The sequence below is a fragment of the Salminus brasiliensis genome, chromosome 23 (assembly GCF_030463535.1).
Source record: "Salminus brasiliensis chromosome 23, fSalBra1.hap2, whole genome shotgun sequence".
In the NCBI taxonomy this organism is placed as follows: Eukaryota; Metazoa; Chordata; class Actinopteri; order Characiformes; family Bryconidae; genus Salminus; species Salminus brasiliensis.
Window position 1 is genome coordinate 4926813 of NC_132900.1, and position 18239 is coordinate 4945051.

Sequence of the window (18239 nt, forward strand, 5' to 3'; positions counted from 1 at the left end):
GGAAGAACTGTGTTCTCTGGAATTTTGGGATTGGGAGTTCGGGAGTTGGGGTTGATGAGATGGGATGGTGATCATCCAACATCCTGACTTCACTAAATGCCACAATGTCACTGAATGCAATCAAATCCTTACAGCAAAATCTAGTAGAAAGCCTTCTTCCCTGGACGGTACGGACAGGATTGACGCATTTTAATACTCTTGATTTCCAAAGAAACAACGAATGAGCAGGTGTCCCAATACTTTCGTCCATATAGTGTATGATGTAAGAGCAGGTGTCCTAGTTTTAACCCTTTATCCCTGTGCGTTAACTCCTTCTTATTGCTACATTACATCCACAATTAGCAAACAACAGTTCCACAAACCCTACAACCGAACCTTGTGGGACACCACAACGTCTGCTAAACTAAGCCATTACCAGATCATTCATATCATTCTGCATTAGGCTCAATTACCGAATAATAAAAAAACAAGGGTTCAGTGTGTTTTAAACAAAGGTTGGTAACATTAGGTTGGTTCCTAAGGCTACATGACCTTGATATAAACCTTTACCGGCAATATAGAGGTTATAAAGGCCTATTCCAACAAGAGGATCAGTCCATTCTGATGCCATTACACCCCAGCAAGGGACAACAAGTGATGCTTGTTGGATTAAGCATTTAGAAATGTTTATGTAGGCTAACGTCAGTTGTTATGAAAGGCTTATGAACGCTCCCTGCCACTTTGAGAAGAAACTGGCACTACAAGATTGTTCTTGCCATTAATGTCATAAATATGAGCAGCAGTACTGCCACTGTTGTCCAATCTTGTACCTCCTAACTGGAAACCTTTTAGTACACCAGTCGATAATTACAACTTATTTATTTACAAATAGGCATAGTGCACAATACCACAGAGCCCTGAGGTATGTTTGGCAATGAGGCAGAATCTATATAATGATCTAATGACAGGGAAACAAGGATCTAATGAAAATCCAATCAAAACCAGCATCTGAACTGTAATGGTGTTGAAAACTGATATAAGGGGAATTTTTATATTAACATTATTTCATAGAGCTTAAAAAACACTTCATCTAGTTGATCTATATAAAAGCTGCTGGCTGAAATAACAAAGAGAAATCATGCAATAATGTAAAGCTATGTAATGTTAATATAACACAAGGTAAACATGTCATTTGGTCTATTTCTATGTAAAGAGCAGCTGGCATTTTCAAAATACTTCGCTAGAAAAGTTTAAGACATGCGAGTCACTCACCTCTCTGCAGATCCGGGGTCCGGTACAGCTTCAGAAAGTATCTAAACGTCTAAGAAAATGCACAAACTCTGCTCATCACTGCCATGCAAACCACTACTGTGCAGAAGTGCAGCTGTACGGATGGATGCAGCTTGTGTTTATAGCTACACAGACAGTGACGTATAACCTCAGAGCTCTGAATGAGAGGGTGAGAGGGCTCTGAGAGAGAGAGAGACAGAGAGAGAGAGAGAGAGGAAGGGAGGAGTGCGGGCTCAGCCCCTCCACAAAAACCACCTTCAAAGAAAACCCAACCAAATCGGCTCCACGCTTTCATGCCCAGGGCCTGTTCACACAAATAGAGCAGCGGACGCTGCCAGTATCTGCTGCTGTCAAGCATTAGGCTATGCAGTCCATTAACAATGCATTAACATTAAAGGGGCACTAATACTCTGACTGTTTGCATTGTCTGCATGATTAAATGGTTAAGATGTGACACTCACGGAGAGGGGTTTGTTGTGAAATGCTCCCTTCTGGAGAAACCTGCTGGGTCAGAAAGGTTCACAGTGAAGGCGAATGGAACCAGACGTCTGAAGAGTTTAATGCCTCGAAAAGCTACATCACATAAAATGATCACATAATAAAATTGACAGTGCGCTGTGTTTTGCCTAGGATAATAGTTTACAACAGTGTTCATTTAAAAATTTGGCCTAAAACAGCTACAGTAGTTTCTATAAGTTCATTGTGGAGGGATACAAGCAGGGTGTCATAAGGAAAAAAATAGTCCCCCAAGTAAACTACATTTTTAGGATTTCCCACTATTTTACCATCATGAGTATTACACATAAAACCCAGAAGATACCACTGTTATAGTTTTGCATATTAAATAAAGTGGCTATATCTTTGTCGCAGTCATGGCGACTGATGCCTGGTTCCATTCACCACCACTGTAAAGAAATCGGAGTCGGTCAGTTTCTCTACAACCAACCAGTTCACACCAAACCAACCTGAATGGCTACATCTCAACCACTGATTTAAGCAGAACTTTTGGATAAATCAGTGGAATTTCCCTTTAAGGCAAGCGTTTAGGTTGTGATATGCTTTATTCTAAAGATGCTGGAAGATCTCCTTGTTCTTCTCCAGACATTCCCATCAAAATATTTGCAAACGTTTAGGCCGAATACATTAACACAGATGTGTCGGCTGCAGTTCTCATTTACCTAAGGTAGGCGTTGAGAGCGAGCTACCCACCACGCTCTCAGCTGGCCGGTTTCTTGAATGAAAAGGTATGTTTACAGGATAAGGTGCAGACCGGACGGATTTGGATAAAAACAGCAGCTTGAACCACATGAAGCTGTGCCATCCGAAGCCCTGAAACTGTGCTTTTTTTAAAACGGCCCCCTCTGTGTTTATTTATGTGCCCACAGACCCGGACGCAAATCCTCTGTTCAAACAAACCTTCATATTAGCGCAGCTATTTCGAATCAAAGGTGGGCTTACCGAAGGTGTACCCTGTCCCTGAACGCTTCAGGTAGCGTAGCACAGGCCTGGCAACCCTGGAGTAAGACCCAACCAGTGCTGGACAAGGCATGCAGAGAGCTTAACGTATAAAACGTCCGTTTAGGGCCTGCTAGTAGGCCCCAAGGGGTGGTCTGTCCAAATATTTGTGGACACCTCTTCTAATAAAAGCATCCAGCTATTTTAAGTTGCACCCATTTCTGACACGGATGTGCACATGTACACGCACAGCTTGTCTAATTCCTGCAGAGAAGAACTGCCAATAGAATAGGACTGTCTGGAGCCTGTTGGCACCATGCTGCCAAATGCCAGGTGTGGGCTAGAGGGGTATAAAGACCCCCAGCATCATTGAGCTGTGGAGCAGTGGAGGAACTGTGTTCTCTGAAGTGATGGATGGTGCTCCATCCAATACTTTTGTGATGAGTTGGGGAGTTGGGGATGATGAGGTGGGGTGGTGATCATCCAACATCCTGACCTCACTATAGCTCTTGTCGCTGAATGCAATCAATCAAATCCTCACAGCAATGCTCCTCCAAAATCTAGTAGAAAGCCTTCTTCCATGGACAGTAGAGACAGTCACTGGATAGACTCCTTCTTTTAATAGCAGGTATTCCAATATATTTGTCCAGGTCGTGTCCAGGTCGTTAGGCTATGTGTCCAAAAGTTTGTGGACATCTGCTCACAGCTTTTTTTATGTCATGGCCTTTAATAGGGAGTTTGTCCTCATGTCGCTGCAGAAACGACGGCCGATGGTTCTTTGAGTGATGCCTAAAAAGAAACGCTTATGGTTCCACAAACCTTTAAAGAAGCTTTTGAAGGTCTACGGAAGCATCACTTGATAGTATAGTATAGTTGATATAGACGTATAGTTCTTTATGGAGTCAAATGTGGCATCTCTCAAAGGTCCATTGGTCACAAACACCACTCTGACTCATCCCAGAGGTACTGGATGGAGCTTGATCCGCTGTTAGCCGATGCTTGGGATTGGGAATGCTGATCTATAGAGACTTGTTGTGTTGCAGTACTCAGCCCAGAAGCTGTGTGTGTGCGCAGCTGAATGCTTGTCTCAGCAATAAAATGACTAATTAGAAAGGGCGTCTGGATACTTTTGGACATATATGTAGCTCTTATGATTACTACTGTAGTGTTGTGAAGATTACAGGTTCCAAAAACACTTTCAGAACCATCCGACTCGAGCTGGTGTGGGATAAAAACAGCCTCGAGACCTGAGTCTTGTAATAAAGAAGATCGAAAGGAAAAGAATCTGTTTTCTGTTCAGTTCTACTTTCGTTCTTCATGTTTACTTCTTTATTTTTTTCTTTGAGGTTAATTACATTTACGTAGCTGATCTGCTGATATAGATGCTGGAAGTTCCACTGCCGTTTATAGGGAACCCCGAAGACACTTGTTATATATATATATATATATATATATATATATATATATATATATATATACATAAACCAAAGTATTCTAGAGTCAAATGTGAGGCCATCTATCTAACAGCTAAAGCTTGAATGAAATTGGGTCTTGCAACCAGACAATGATCCCAAGAACACCAGCAAATCTACAACAGAAGAGACTTTAAGACAGCTGTGCATAAACAAATGTCCACAAACTTTTGTCTTTTGTTACACCATGTGGGAGACTGGGGTTTGATTCCTGGTCTGGGTGACTAGAGTCCTTGGGACTCTACACACTACAGTAGCCCAGCTCTGTAATACCAGTGACCTGTAAGTGATTTTGGATGAGAGCGTCAGCACACTGCTGCCAATGTTATTGCCTCAACATGTTTAACTGTCAGCTTTTTATATTTACTACATGTACCGTTACATGGAATTTATTAGAATATTTAATTTCGAGTTTAAATAAATTACTAATCAAATGGTGTCAACATATGAAATGTCACTGAACATGTACTAATTCTACACATTTTCATTAGTAATAAATGTGGGGGTAACTTTTTTTCTTACAGGAAAATTCAATTTCTATAAACTGCATGTAATTAATGATGTTTTAGAAAAACTGTAATATGACTATATTTATATATATATATATGTTTATATATATATATATATATATATATATATATATATATATATATAGTTGGAATAAGTGGGGATATCCACACTCTGAAGTTCAGCCCTATAACATTCTCTCAGTCCTACAGCATTTTCTGCTTCTCACCATCAAAGTAATTCTAATGATGTTGAGGTCTGGATGTGGATGGTCAGTCTAGTCCATTGTTCTTCTTTTTGGTTTGTTTCTTTTCTCAGTAAGAGCTTCTTAATCAACTCCACATCCTTTCAGACCCAAAATGTTGAGTCATCTGTTCAGTGCATCAGCTGTTTTGCCTTGAAATGAAATAAGTGAAGGGTGGTCTATGGCTTCTGCTCAGGCACTCACAAGGACATTAACAAAGACACACAGTCTCATTGATGTGAAGCACTATTCAAGTACAACAGCACCCCCCTGTGGACAGTCTTACCAAACCTGTGTGAAAGAGTGGAGCGAGGAGGCCTCACATCTGGAAATAAACTATAGGCTGTTGTGCATTTCTGTACAATAGCAGCTTCTGTTCAGTTGCACATTTTTGTGCAAGAGAGGCTTTTAAACTGTTCAACCCACATGTGAACTTTAAACAGATGAGAAACAGAGGAGTTCTCCTCACTCCTGTAGGCCGCAGGGTCATACGTGTTTGGAATACAGATGTTTTGTGCCTCAACTGTGATGATACATCGCCCCCTAGTGGTAAGAATGAGTCAATTAGATCCCCTCCACTACAAAAAGTGCCTGTTGTCATAGTGAACTGCTTTATTAGTGGTAAAATGACCTAACCCTGTCATATTTGATAGACATATTTAAGATCTCTACAACATCCAAGTGATTAATCAGCCATTATATTATACAATTACTGCATAATATATAGATTATAACAATAATGCTATTAACATTATTTAATAAATAACAGTTAAGCACATAAATAATAAAATTAGAGCAGATGTTTTCTGCTCCCTGGTGGGAGACCTCCCATCTATAAAATACATAGGGAAAGTAACCAGTAGAATTTGAAGGGGGGGGGGGTTAAAGGGGTTAAATAGGGTGTCCTATATGTTTTAGTTTCAGCTGTGAGCAATGCAATCCAGATGTGTCAAATATAACACAAAATAAAAGTCATATAAATACAAAGTCTTATTCCATTTCAAATCAAGTTTGTAATTTGTACAACATGTCAGGATATTCCTGCACTGAAAGGCTTGTGGTGAGTTTTAGGTAATTATGCTAAAGCAGGCTATCACTAATATACAGAACTATAATATACTAGCTAAATAAACAGAAAAATACTAAAAACATACAGAAATAATACAGTATTATGTAAGGAGACTCCCTATTATGTAAAAATATAAATGTACATTTTAAAATAAATGATCAGAAGGTGAAATAAACAAATGTATACATTTGCTTTAATTCTAATTGAAATGTTTTAACATTTTTTAAAGTAATTTTAATTGTTTTAATTATTTAATCAGTTTATTACAATTATTAATCAGTTTATTCGATTATTTTATATTTCTCACTGATTAATCGTGAGGAAACAGGCTGTAAATTGCCAGTTCAGCGGGTGGACTAAATAAACTAAATAAATGGGAAAATGCTAACAATATACAGAAACAATACAGTATTATGTAAGGAGAACCTCTATTGTGTATAAATATATATGTAAGTTTTAAAATAATTGATTAGAAGGTGAAATAAACATACGTTTATACATTTGATCTAATTCTACTTGAAAAATTTAAAGTAATTTTAATTGTTTTAATTATTTAATCAGTTTATTACGATTATTAATCGGTTTATTCGATTATTTTACACTTCTCGCCGATTAATCGTGAGGAAACAGGCTGTAAATTGCTAGTTCAGCGGGTGGACTAAATAAACTAAATAAACTAAATAAATAGGAAAATGCTAACAATATACAGAAACAATACAGTATTATGTAAGGAGACTCTCTATTGTGTATAAATATATATGTAAGTTTTAAAATAATTGATTAGAAGGTGAAATAAACATACGTTTATACATTTGAATTGAAGTAATTTTAATTGTTTTAATTATTTAATCAGTTTATAACGATTATTAATCAGTTTATTCGATTATTTTACACTTCTCGCCGATTATTCATGAGGAAACAGGCTGTAAATTGCAGTTTCGTTTCAGGACAAGTGGAAGTTTAGGACCCAGCAGTTCAGCGGGTGGACTAAATAAACTAAATAAATAAGAAAATGCAAACAATATACAGAAACAATACAGTATTATGTAAAGAGACTCTATTGTTATTTTTGACTCTATTATGTAAGTTTTAAAATAATTGATTAGAAGGTGAAATAAACATACGTTTATAAATTTGATCTAATTCTAATTGAAAAATGTTATTTTTATTATGATTATTAATCGGTTTATTCGATTATTTTACACTTCTCACCGATTAATCGTGAGGAAACAGGCTGTAAATTGCAGTTTTGTTTCAGGAAAAGTGGAAGTTTAGGACCCAGCAGTTCAGCGGGTGGACTAAATAAACTAAATAAATGGGAAAATGCAAACAATATACAGAAACAATACAGTATTATGTAAAGAGACTCTCTATTGTGTATAAATATATATGTAAGTTTTAAAATAATTGATTAGAAGGTGAAATAAACATACGTTTATACATTTGAATTGAAGTAATTTTAATTGTTTTAATTATTTAATCAGTTTATTACGATTATTAATCGGTTTATTCGATTATTTTACACTTCTCGCCGATTAATCGTGAGGAAACAGGCTGTAAATTGCAGTTTCGTTTCAGGATAAGTGGAAGTTTAGGACCCAGCAGTTCAGCGGGCGGGTGGGAGGAGTCCCGGGTGATTGACAGTATTTTCTGGAGGCACGGCGGAGCGAGTAATCTGGCAAACTGACCACAACCACACCGCCTAGCCTGGCGAGAGAATCGTAAAATTGATTTTTTGGCGAATTCCGTTCGAGTTAGTCCATTATTTCTTCTCGGATGTCTGAAAAGCAGCGGAACGGCGGAACCTGCGGACTTGTATCACCGATGCTCGCTCAACAGATCGCCTTTCGGAGCGGATAATGCTGAGGATGAGGCTGCCGGCGAGAGCGGCGGAGGAGGGGGGCGACAGCCCGGGCGACGGGGAGCGACGGGAAGGCGGCGAGCGTGGCTCCAGCTGCCCGTTCGGGTCCGCGTTCAGCTCGGCCGCTTGCAACGGGTCGGAGGAGCCGGGCAGGAGCCGGAGTCGCCCGCCGCTGCCCCTCGACAAGGAGGCGGTGTTCGAGTGGTTCGGTCTGCGCCTGAGCCCGGCCAAGCGAGTGGAGTTCATGTGCGGTCTCCTCCATATGTGCCAGCCGCTCGAACTCCGCTTCCTGGGCTCCTGTCTGGAGGACCTGGCCCGGAAAGACTTCCACGTCCTGCGGGACTTCGAGGCGCGGGCGAACAGCCCCTCCGACCTGGCGCTGCTGACGGACGTGGCCGACCCCGTCGTGCTGTCGAGGCTGCTGGTTTGCCTGTCCCTGCTGGGCTCCAAGAACCGGGAGTGTGCGGGGATCCTCTACAGGACGCTGAGCCATATGGACGTGCTGCACTCGAGGAGCTGCGGGCTGCCCTTCTCGGGGCTCCACGCCGGACAGTCCAGCTGTGAAGGCGGGCTGGAGGAGGAGGAGGAGGTGGAGGAGGAGGTGGAGGAGGAGGCGGAGGAGCAGCCGGTGACTCTGGAGCAGCTGGCTTTGCTCTTCACCATGGCCTCCTTACACCCGGCGTTCACTTTCCACCAGCGGGAGGTTGTCAGAGCTCAGGTGGAGAGAGTGGAGGCGTTAATGGAGGAGAGGAGGAGGAGGAGGAGGAGGAAGAGCTCCAAAGCTCAAACACTGGTAGCTTCACTCTGTTGTTTCTCTACGTTTAATGCTTGAAGCCACCACAGAAAAAATAGCCAAACCTCATATCTGATAGTTTTCATCGCTCATTGACTAGTTCTTGATGAATCATGATGCTCCTTACAGTGTGAAACTCAACCCCTGGTAGGCTTCCACTGCTCCCTCTACTCCATGTCCTCCTCCAGCCTATGGGCCGGCCGTGGTTGTCTACTTCAGCAGTTGGTTTATGGGTTAGACGGCCTCAGAAAGTTGGCAGACGTCACCACCGACTTGCTCATGACCCCCTGAGTTCTTGGTGGTCTTGGTAAATCATGCTCTTTTCAGGAATGGAGCTCTAAACCCTGATAGGCCTAGTCTATTTTCTACTATTGTCATCCCATGTTTAAATACTTCAGCAGTTGTTTGGGGGTAAAACAGCCCCAGGAAGTAGGCAAACACCGTCCACTTGCTGGTATCCCCCAGCTCTTGATGAATCATGCTCTTTTCAGGAATGAAGGAAGAGCCATGGTGGCTTTAACCCCCTACCCTGGTAGAGTCCCACTCTTACCTCAGCTCTAATTTCAGTTTCAACCTATTTAATGACCATGTTGGACTACTGTAGAAGTTTATTGAGGGGGTAAAACAGCCCTAAAAAGTAGCCAAACATCATGCTCTCGCTTGACCCCCAATTTGAACCGCTTTAAATATTCCCTCGGTTGAGGGTTTCCTATTTATCAGATGACTGACTTAAGGAGTTTCACATGACTGACAGTTGGTCAGCCTGTGTCCATGCATGTTTCAGCCAATAGCAGTAGGCAATGGGAGGGGCTTCTGCCATCCAGAGGCTTCCTACTGGTCGGCTATGTGGATAGGAAATACCTGGGGAAATCCCATGGGTTTGTGAAGAATGAGCCTCAGGTCAAGCGGTCGAGGAGGAGTTTGGAGGCCTTCAGCAGTGTCCATGTGTTGAGGGCAGATATTCAAGCATAACTGATTACTGATGTGTAGCAGCTGTGAATCTGGCTGGACGTTTTCGGTCTTCATGTGATTGTTGATTTCAGAAAGTAAAGGTGCTGAAAGAACCGCCTCCTTTCACAGGAAGAGGCCATTTGACTAACGACCAATCACAGCCCACTGTTCTGGCATAGTGCATTGCTGATTTTGATGATTGTGAAAAATCTTGCTACAAATATTTTGACAGACCTTTTCTTTGTAGCAGTCAGTAAAGAAATTGCTTTTGCTGTCCTGGCAAGTGCGCCCCCTAGTGGTTACAAATTCAGTTCTGCTGCGTCTGTAACTCCTCAACGCCTCAATTGATGATACAATAGAAATGATTTTTCTCCCTATTACATAGTGGTGGGTGGAAACCTTTAAAACGTTAATGCTCAAAGTGGTCGTCTTGGCAGTGTATGAAGCAGAAAGGCCTCTGATTGGCTGCTTTCTAGCCTGCCCACCTATCTCAAGGCCCCACCTCCACACACTTGTTATTGACCCCCTAACGTTCATTTTTCAGATGTGTTGAAAAGATCTACTAAGAATCTACTTTATAGTGCACGTGTAGGTGTGGGTGGAGCCCAAGACTAAGCCGTCATGCCAAACAGTTCTTTATGGATGAGGCTTAAGGCCCCGTCCAGACGTATCTTGATATTTTTGAGGGATAGGTGAAGGGGTTGTGTCTGCATTTTGGCCTCGCGTCCACCCGAAAACTCACTTTTTGAAAATGCTCTTTAAGATGGGGATTGTTAGGGAACCCTGTTTTTCAGTATTGTCGTGTGAACAGGGATAACTGAGCTGTATGAAAACGCTGACCTCACAACGTATACATGTTCCTGGCTGGATCTCAAATACCTCCTTAAACCCTATATAGTGAACTACATAAGTCATCACATATGAATAAATGTAGATACTGTTCTATTACAAATATATAAAATCCTATGTTTAAATATTAAATCCAACCTTTTTAGGGATTGCTTAGTGCACTACATAGGGAGCAGTTTGTGATTTGGGATTAAACCTTCCTTCTCGTCATCCCATACAGGGCTAGCATGCTAATGCATGCATTTCCGTCTCTGTGTGATGCATGCGGACAGGGCCTAGGTTTATCCACCATCCTTTCTTACAACATGAGCCCAAAAAGTGCAGCTCTTCTAGTTTGGGGGGGTGTGGTATGGCTCAAGCCACACCCCTCCCATCCGCTTATAGGCTGTACCTCATTTGTAGTGCTTTTTGAAAATGGCAAAAAAAAAACAAAAAAACATTGGTCATATTAAAACCATTACACTTGTTACAGTTATTGATTGGTGAGGTTGGTGAGTGTTACCAAACCATGTTCTATAGACTAGCTACAAGGCTAATGTTGCTAACAAGCACTGGAAGTCAAAAGTGGCCTTTAATTTTTTTATTTATTGTATTTTATTTTTTATATCATAGCTACCTTACCGTGTTCAGGTGGATGTTGGCCCTCAGGGTTCGGCTACATGGTAAAATGTTGTGGCTTTATATAGCGTATACCTTTATATAACTGTATATATAACCCTAAACCACTTCAGTGAGTCTGAGAGACCTTATTATGGACCTCTGTACAGTTGAGTGAAGTGTGTGAGCATGTATTTATTAAAAAAAAAAACAAAAAAAAAAACAATTATTTTATAATTATTTATATATATATTTTTCTATTTTAATATTTTTTTGGTTTTTTTATTTATTTATTTTTAAATGTTTTTTATATTATATGGCTAACAACAAATAACAGCCTGTGTGTATAATGGAAATAGTAAACATGCAGCCTATGGCACATTTCTGCTGCCTTTTTAGATAAGTGGCTGCAAGAATCCAGGGATTCTGGGGGGAAAAGGGAAATCTATGGATTTAGTTTTCTGTTGTTAAGTTAAAAGAAAGACTGATAGCACTGTTCTCCACAGGCTTGTCCTTTGAAATCTCAAAGCTTTCCTTCCGGAAACAAAGATAACCCCCCCCCCCAAAAAAAGCAAACTTTCAGGCATCAGCATCCTCCAAAACCTTCTGACTTCGTATCATCCTGATGACAGCTTGCTTATCAGCCCTCGGCAGGCATTCAGGCCGTGATGTGCCGGCTGTGTCTGCCGCTATTCTCCTCGCATGCTTTTGATCAGAGCCATCGGGCGTCTCGGCTGAATGGCCGTATTGTGGGCCCGGCATTGTGTGGCCTCGGCCATGAAGCCGCGCGCAGCTCTAGAATAGGCCAGGCCGCCTGCCCGACGGGGCTTCCCCAACTGTTAGATTAGTACAGCCTCCTGAATGACTCAGTCTGCCTCTGTGCCTCTGTCCTCATTGCCGTTGTGGTGTTGTGCCTGTTAGCCAGAAGCCATTTGCACACGTAATGGCTTGAATACGGATAAGCTAATGTGATTTTATTTCCAGCATGCCATTAGAGTAGCCCGACTGTGTGCTTGGGGAAATTGTGAGCGATATGACGGAGGGGGAAACGTGGCCATGCGGATTAATCGTGAGCGAGACTGCTGTCACTAAACATCATCGGATTCATCTAGGAGAAGAGGCACTTGAGGTCACGGCTCAAACCCACAGTGCTAAAACTGTTGGAATAATCAAGCGCCAGAACTCAAAGATGGGACCGTATCCAACCAGCCAATCCAATCCAGTGAAAAGGACGGGCCCTAATCCAATCCACACCCACTAACACTTAGCAGGGGACAGAATTCCCTACCATGTTTTAAAGGGCTGATCTCCTAATCTTACATCGTCTCCTGAAACCTCCTGTAAGGGTTTACGGTTCGGACACTCTTGTGGCTAAACGACTTATTCTGGCCTTTTTTTTTTAGTTGAGAAGTAGGAAACCCAGGCTGTGTGGCTAATCAAGCAAAAAACACTATTTTCAGCAAATCCGAAAGCACAGTTACCCCTCAGAAATTACAGCTTGTAAAAAAGGAAGGCTTTTTGTAGCCAGTTGAAAGCCTTTCTTCTATACACAGGGCCCCAAGTCGGAGATCCACAGTTCATTTAAGGTCTAGCCACAAGTATATGTGATGTTTAGGTCAGGCCACCGTGCGGGCCATTCTAAAAGCTTTGGTTTGTGCCTCTTTAGGCGGTCCATGGTGAGTTTGGATGCATGTTCGGGATCACGGTCTTGGTGTAGAAGCCATACTTCAGTCTTTTCATTAATGGTTTGATGTTTGGATCCAGGATTTGCTGCTATTTGGTGGAATCCGTTCTTACCTCCATTCAACCTATATCACCAGTGCCACTGGCAGCAACGCATGTTGGACACCCCCATGTTTTTTTTCTCCAAATGTACCGGATTGGGTTTCCAACACACATACACTAACAAAAATATGTCTAAATGTTTGTGGACACCCCTTCTGATGCATACTGCATTCTGATGCATTCTGACACAGATAAGGAGCAGATAAACATGAACCTATGGACACCATGCTGCTACCTAATGCCAGCCGTGGGATAGTAGAGGGGTCTAAAGCCCCCCAGCATTGAGCTGTGGAGCAGTGGAAGAACTGTGTTCTCTGGAATGATGGATGGTAGAGCTCCATCCAGTACTTTTGGGATGAGGAGTTGGGAATGATGTGGTGGGGCTCTCGTTGCTGAAAGCAATCAAATCCTTACCGCAGTGCTCCTCCAACATCTAATAGAAAGCCTACTTCCCTGAACAGTAGAGACGGTTACAGACCCTTGATTTCGGAAGGTACAGTGAATGAGCAGGTGTCCCAATACTTTTGCCATATAGTATAGCAAGTGGTTTTGACCTGTATGCTGGAATTTAGTCTGTGGTCACTTGTCATGGCACCGATGCTTTAGGACTTGCATCACTTTCTTTACTAGTGGGCCGCTCGTCTGATGCCTGGCCGGAGTTTAGAATAACCCCTCTGATGTCACGGCTTTCACCCTGACCTTTAACTGGTGTGGCTGTCAGGCCTGATTTGCTATGACATGGTGGACAGACCACTGAGGTCATCGAGAGGAAATGCCTTTGGATGTTAGCCTATGAGTTCTGGTACACACACACACACACACACACACACACACACACACACTTAAACCACCCATCCAGCGATTGTTGTGTTGTTTCCGGAATAGATCCGTGTGTGTATGTATGTGTGTGTATGTGTGTGTGTGTATGTGTGTGTGTGTATGTGTGTGTGTGTGTGAGAGAGAGAGAGAGAACCTATACACCTTTCTTGAAGACTTGCTTAAGGCCAGGCTGACCCAGTGTTCTCCAGGAAACTCAAATGCTGGATTGGTGTGATGCAGCTCTGTGTGCCCAGGTGCCCAAACTGGCCAAAGCACAATGTTTATAGTGGTCCGGGGGGCCAGAAACGCAACACAACCCCCCCATCCTGTTCTGGAATGATGGTGCTCCATCCAATACTGTTGGGAGGCTGAGTTTTTTTTTTTACTTGGCAAATTACTGGGTAAATTACTGGGGGAGTTGGTGAGTTGGGTCGTCCAGCATCCTGACCATGACCTCACTAAAGCTTCTGTCACAGAATGCAATCAAATCCTCACAGCAGTGCTCCTCCAAAATCTAGTAGAAAGCCTTTCTCCCTGGACAGTAGAGACAGTTACACTGGCAAAAGCAGGATACACCCTTTTTTTAATACCCTTGATGTCAGAAGAAACTTGCTTAAATGAGCAGGTGTCCCAATACTTTTGTCCATAAGTATGATGCTACATGGCTGTGGTCACTCAGCGATTTCTTATTTTGTCCTTTTGCTCTAGCAGAACGAGTTTTCCCGGCCGGACTATCTGTGCTCACATGCTGAGGGGAGAAGAACATGGCCTCCGTGTCCTGGTCCAGTCCAGCACCTCAGCAACATGCCTCCGAGGCAAGGTACATCATCACAGCTTCATCCTTCGCCTACGTCTTCAGGTTCGCTGTAGAGGAGAGCTTCTATTGATATCTATGATTATAATGAATTCTACTCCTTTCTCCACGACATTTGACATCCGTGAGGTTTATACCTTTCTCACATGACCAGCTCTCCAACATCTCTGTATCTCTTAAAGTGAACTGGACTTGGTTTCGGTCAAATGGTCGAGCGAGTATTACACTGAACACTCTCTCTACCGGAGAGGATCTTACCAGAAATTCTGTTGATTGGCTCTGTTCTGATTGGCTGACCTGTATTGATTCTCAGTCATAAAACGTTCAATTTGAATGGGCGATGCTAAGCCGCTAGATACTAAATTGATTGAAATGGGATGGGGGGGGGTGGTCTTTGACTTAAAAGGATGGTAGAACCCTTCACAAGATGGTACTTGGTTCTACTACAATCTAGAACACTCCACAGTAGAGGTCTAATGACCCTGTGTTTTGATGTTACAGTGGTGCACATTGAGAAGATCGTGCTCAAGGAGATCTCTCTGGGAGGCGACTGCAGACAGTACAGTTTTGAGGTACGTCACTGTTTTCACTGTCTTTAGCTTCCCTCAGTGACTGAAATATTATCCCCCATTAGGTTCTAGAACATTCTGCCCCCCGTTCTCACTGTTGTGGAAGGTTCTCTATCCATTTATGTGGTAGAATGTTCTTCCTTCATTTGCATGGCTCCAGAATGTTCTCTGCCCCTGTGTGTACAAGTCTGTGACGTTCTCACTGTTCTAGAGTTATTCCCCTCTGTCACACATTTGAGTTGTACCCCATAATTGTTCTAGAATGATCTCTCTATTTACATGGTCCTAGAATGTTTTCTCCTAGCCACGCTGTTCTAGAACCTTCTGCCCCCCCATTCTCACTGTTCTAGAATGCTCTCTATCTATTTAAGTGGTTCTAGAATGTTCCTCCTCCCTTTTGCATGGTTCTAGAACGTTCTCTGCTGAGTGCACCCTCACTTGTAGCGTTCCGGAGTGTTCTAGTGTCCTACATCATGCAGGTTGCATGCATCAAACAGAGGCTGAATCTGCTCTGAACGTCAGAAGGTCTTTCAGAACCGTTTCAGTTCCCTACAGCTCGTGTCTGAGGTTCTCCCGCAGTGCTCGCAGATGTCTTAAAAAGTGTGCGTGAAGGCGTCATTGTCGGTTCCCCGTGTAAATATCAGAGAACTCTGCGCTATGTCTGGTGCAGCCTCTCGAAATAGCGTTCAAGAAATCCATTTTAGATTTCAGAGGCGCTCTCGCTCTCCCTCTCGCTCTTGCTGTCTCGCCTGTTGCTGCTCGAGCCTCATGCCGTGCTTCATCTTCACTTGTTCCATTTGAATTATGCATGAAGCTCAGAAGGTCCCAAAAACGGACGCATGCTCAGCTGCTGGGGGCTTCAGGTTCAGCCTGAACGCTGTGCCGAAACCTAGAATATAGCCGGAGAGCATCCCAGCCTGAGCTGTGTTTCATATTTATGACAATACGAATGCTTTTCTAATCGGGAGAATTTAATCCTCTTCATTTAAAAATGCCTGCTCCCTCCTCCTAATGATGCCATCTGTTTAGCTCCAGTGTAGCAGTGGACCTCAGTGCCAGCGACCTGAGTGAGATACTAGAAATGTCACAGCATTAGCATTTACCAACGTTCTGCTCGATATATATCGTCTGTCCAATAAAAAAACTCCCTAAACTTTGAATGGAAGTCAATGTAAACTAAGAGTTTATTCCAGGTAATTTAGAGCATTTCTATTGGTCCCTTCATCCAGAGTTATTTACACAGTGAACAGAAGCAGCTACGGGGTTCAAACAATGGAACCACGAAAACTGAAAACCGTCAAAAATGGAGCTACATGGTTTTCATTGGATGGCGGCGATGTGTTTATTTAGTAATGCAGTTAATTAATCGTGGTTAAATGCTTATATATAAATTGTGTGCTGCAGCCTACTTAGAACTGCGAGGGCGTGTCCAGAATGATTGGCAGTGGAACCACCGTGGCAACCACGTAACCAACCGTTGTGTAAAAAAAAAAAAAAAAAAAAAGCAAATTTAAAATAATAATAATAATCTTAAATGCTGGTTAGCTGTTATTATTGCCATTTTTACATGTTTTAATAAAGTGGTGAAACTTCAGGAGTCATGACTCCACTGGATCCGACGGATCCGGCGACTACAGTGCGCTTGTCCCGCGCCATGAAGCTGACATTCCACCTTAAAACAGCACCGCATTTCCATTCTTCCTCCTGTAAGCTCTGCATTAATTGTATAGATTAATCGACTAATCGACAAAATAATCAGTCGATTATTCAAATTGGCACAGAACTGAAACTAGCGCACACACCGAGCGTATCTGAGGGAGGCGCTGGGGGAAGCAGGTTAGACGAACTAGTGGAATTATTTAGTGGAATCTGCACTGCTAACTCTGATTGGTTATTTTTTGGCAAACTGACATCTGATTGGCCACATTTAGTCCTGCCCAACCACAGAAAAGACAGGGGTTCGAGCCTCGCTCTGCTGGGCAGGACGCTGCATGTGATCGCAGTAGCTCCTGCGTCTCCCTTCAGCCGGGCGAAGAGGGACGCACAGCCTGAGCTGTAAACATCCGGTTGTTGACAGAGTGGACTGCCTCTGGCCCGGCTCTGAGCGAGAGCGAGAGCGAGAGCGAGAGAGTGAGCGAGCGAGAGGGCGCGAGAGAGAGGGAGGTTGGCTCAGTGCCAGACTACACACACACACACATACTCGCACTCGCTCCCTCTCTCTGTGGTCTGATGGAGGAAGAGGGAGGAGGGGAGCGAGAGTGAAAGGAACGGGGCTGTGTTTTGTGTGTTGGCCTTACTCTTGCCTCTCTAATGGCTCCTGTCATTGTTGCAGGGTGCCTGTTGTGGTTCTGGAGGGAAAGTGAGTAAGTTTAGCCAGGAAGACCCTCCCTCCCCCAGTTCCCCCTTATACACACACACATACACATACACACACACTCCTACTTCCTGCTGGGGTCTGATGGAGAGGAGAGGATTCCCAGAGATTGTTGGAGGCCTGTTCACTGTGTGGAAGTGTGAACGTGTGGGCAGCGGCTCAGTTCTTCTTTTGAAGTCGTGTTGAGTTTATCCTTCTCCGCTGTTCTCTGAGAATTAGTCACTCGCTCACATTTGTCACAGTGAGTGCAGGGTGGGGGTGGTGGGGGGGGGTCGTCGCATGGCAGTGCAGTTCAGTGTTTTCTTGGCTCTGACATGCCAGATTCAACACGTCAGCTAATTATCCATCCATCAAATCTGCTGTGTTGAAACTGGGGGGAAGCAGCAGTGTGTTATTAACCCTGTAGGATACATTTGAAGAAGTATTAGGACACATACTCCTGTCATTGCCTGAAATTAAGGGTATTAAAGAGTTTCTTCAGCTTCTGTTGGAGTAACTGTCTTTGGAGTAACTGATTTTGGAGGAGCATTGCTGTGAGGATTTGATTGCATTCGGTGATGATTTAAGAGCGTAAGGAGGTCGGGACGGGAAGTTAAGCCTGGAGCCAGTTTCCCAGACCCAGAATTGGGCCAGACCTGGAACCAGTTTCCCAGACCCAGAATTAGGCCAAACCTAGAGCCAGTTTCCCAGACCTGGAGCCAGTTTCCCATAGTAAGGTTAAGCCTGGAGCCAGTTTCCCAGACCCAGAATTGGGCCAGACCTGGAGCCAGTTTCCCAGACCCAGAATTAGGCCAAACCTAGAGCCAGTTTC

The 18239-nt window shown here is 43.2% G+C and overlaps 1 protein-coding gene across 6 annotated transcripts in view; it reads left to right on the forward strand.

Moving 5' to 3' along the window:
- Positions 1 to 7679: 7679 nt before the first annotated feature.
- Positions 7680 to 18239, forward strand: part of zcchc2 (zinc finger, CCHC domain containing 2) — a 31287-nt gene continuing 20727 nt past the window's right edge. For 4 of the 6 annotated variants that reach the window (XM_072668617.1, XM_072668613.1, XM_072668615.1 and 1 more), the window contains exons 1-3: positions 7680 to 8670; positions 14380 to 14530; positions 14987 to 15057. In XM_072668617.1, coding sequence (XP_072524718.1) covers positions 7876 to 8670; positions 14380 to 14530; positions 14987 to 15057 — 1017 coding nt within the window. In that variant the 5' untranslated portion in view covers positions 7680 to 7875. The remainder of the gene's footprint in view (positions 8671 to 14379; positions 14531 to 14986; positions 15058 to 18239) is intronic. The other 2 variants (XM_072668616.1, XM_072668614.1) reach the window with 2 other exon arrangements.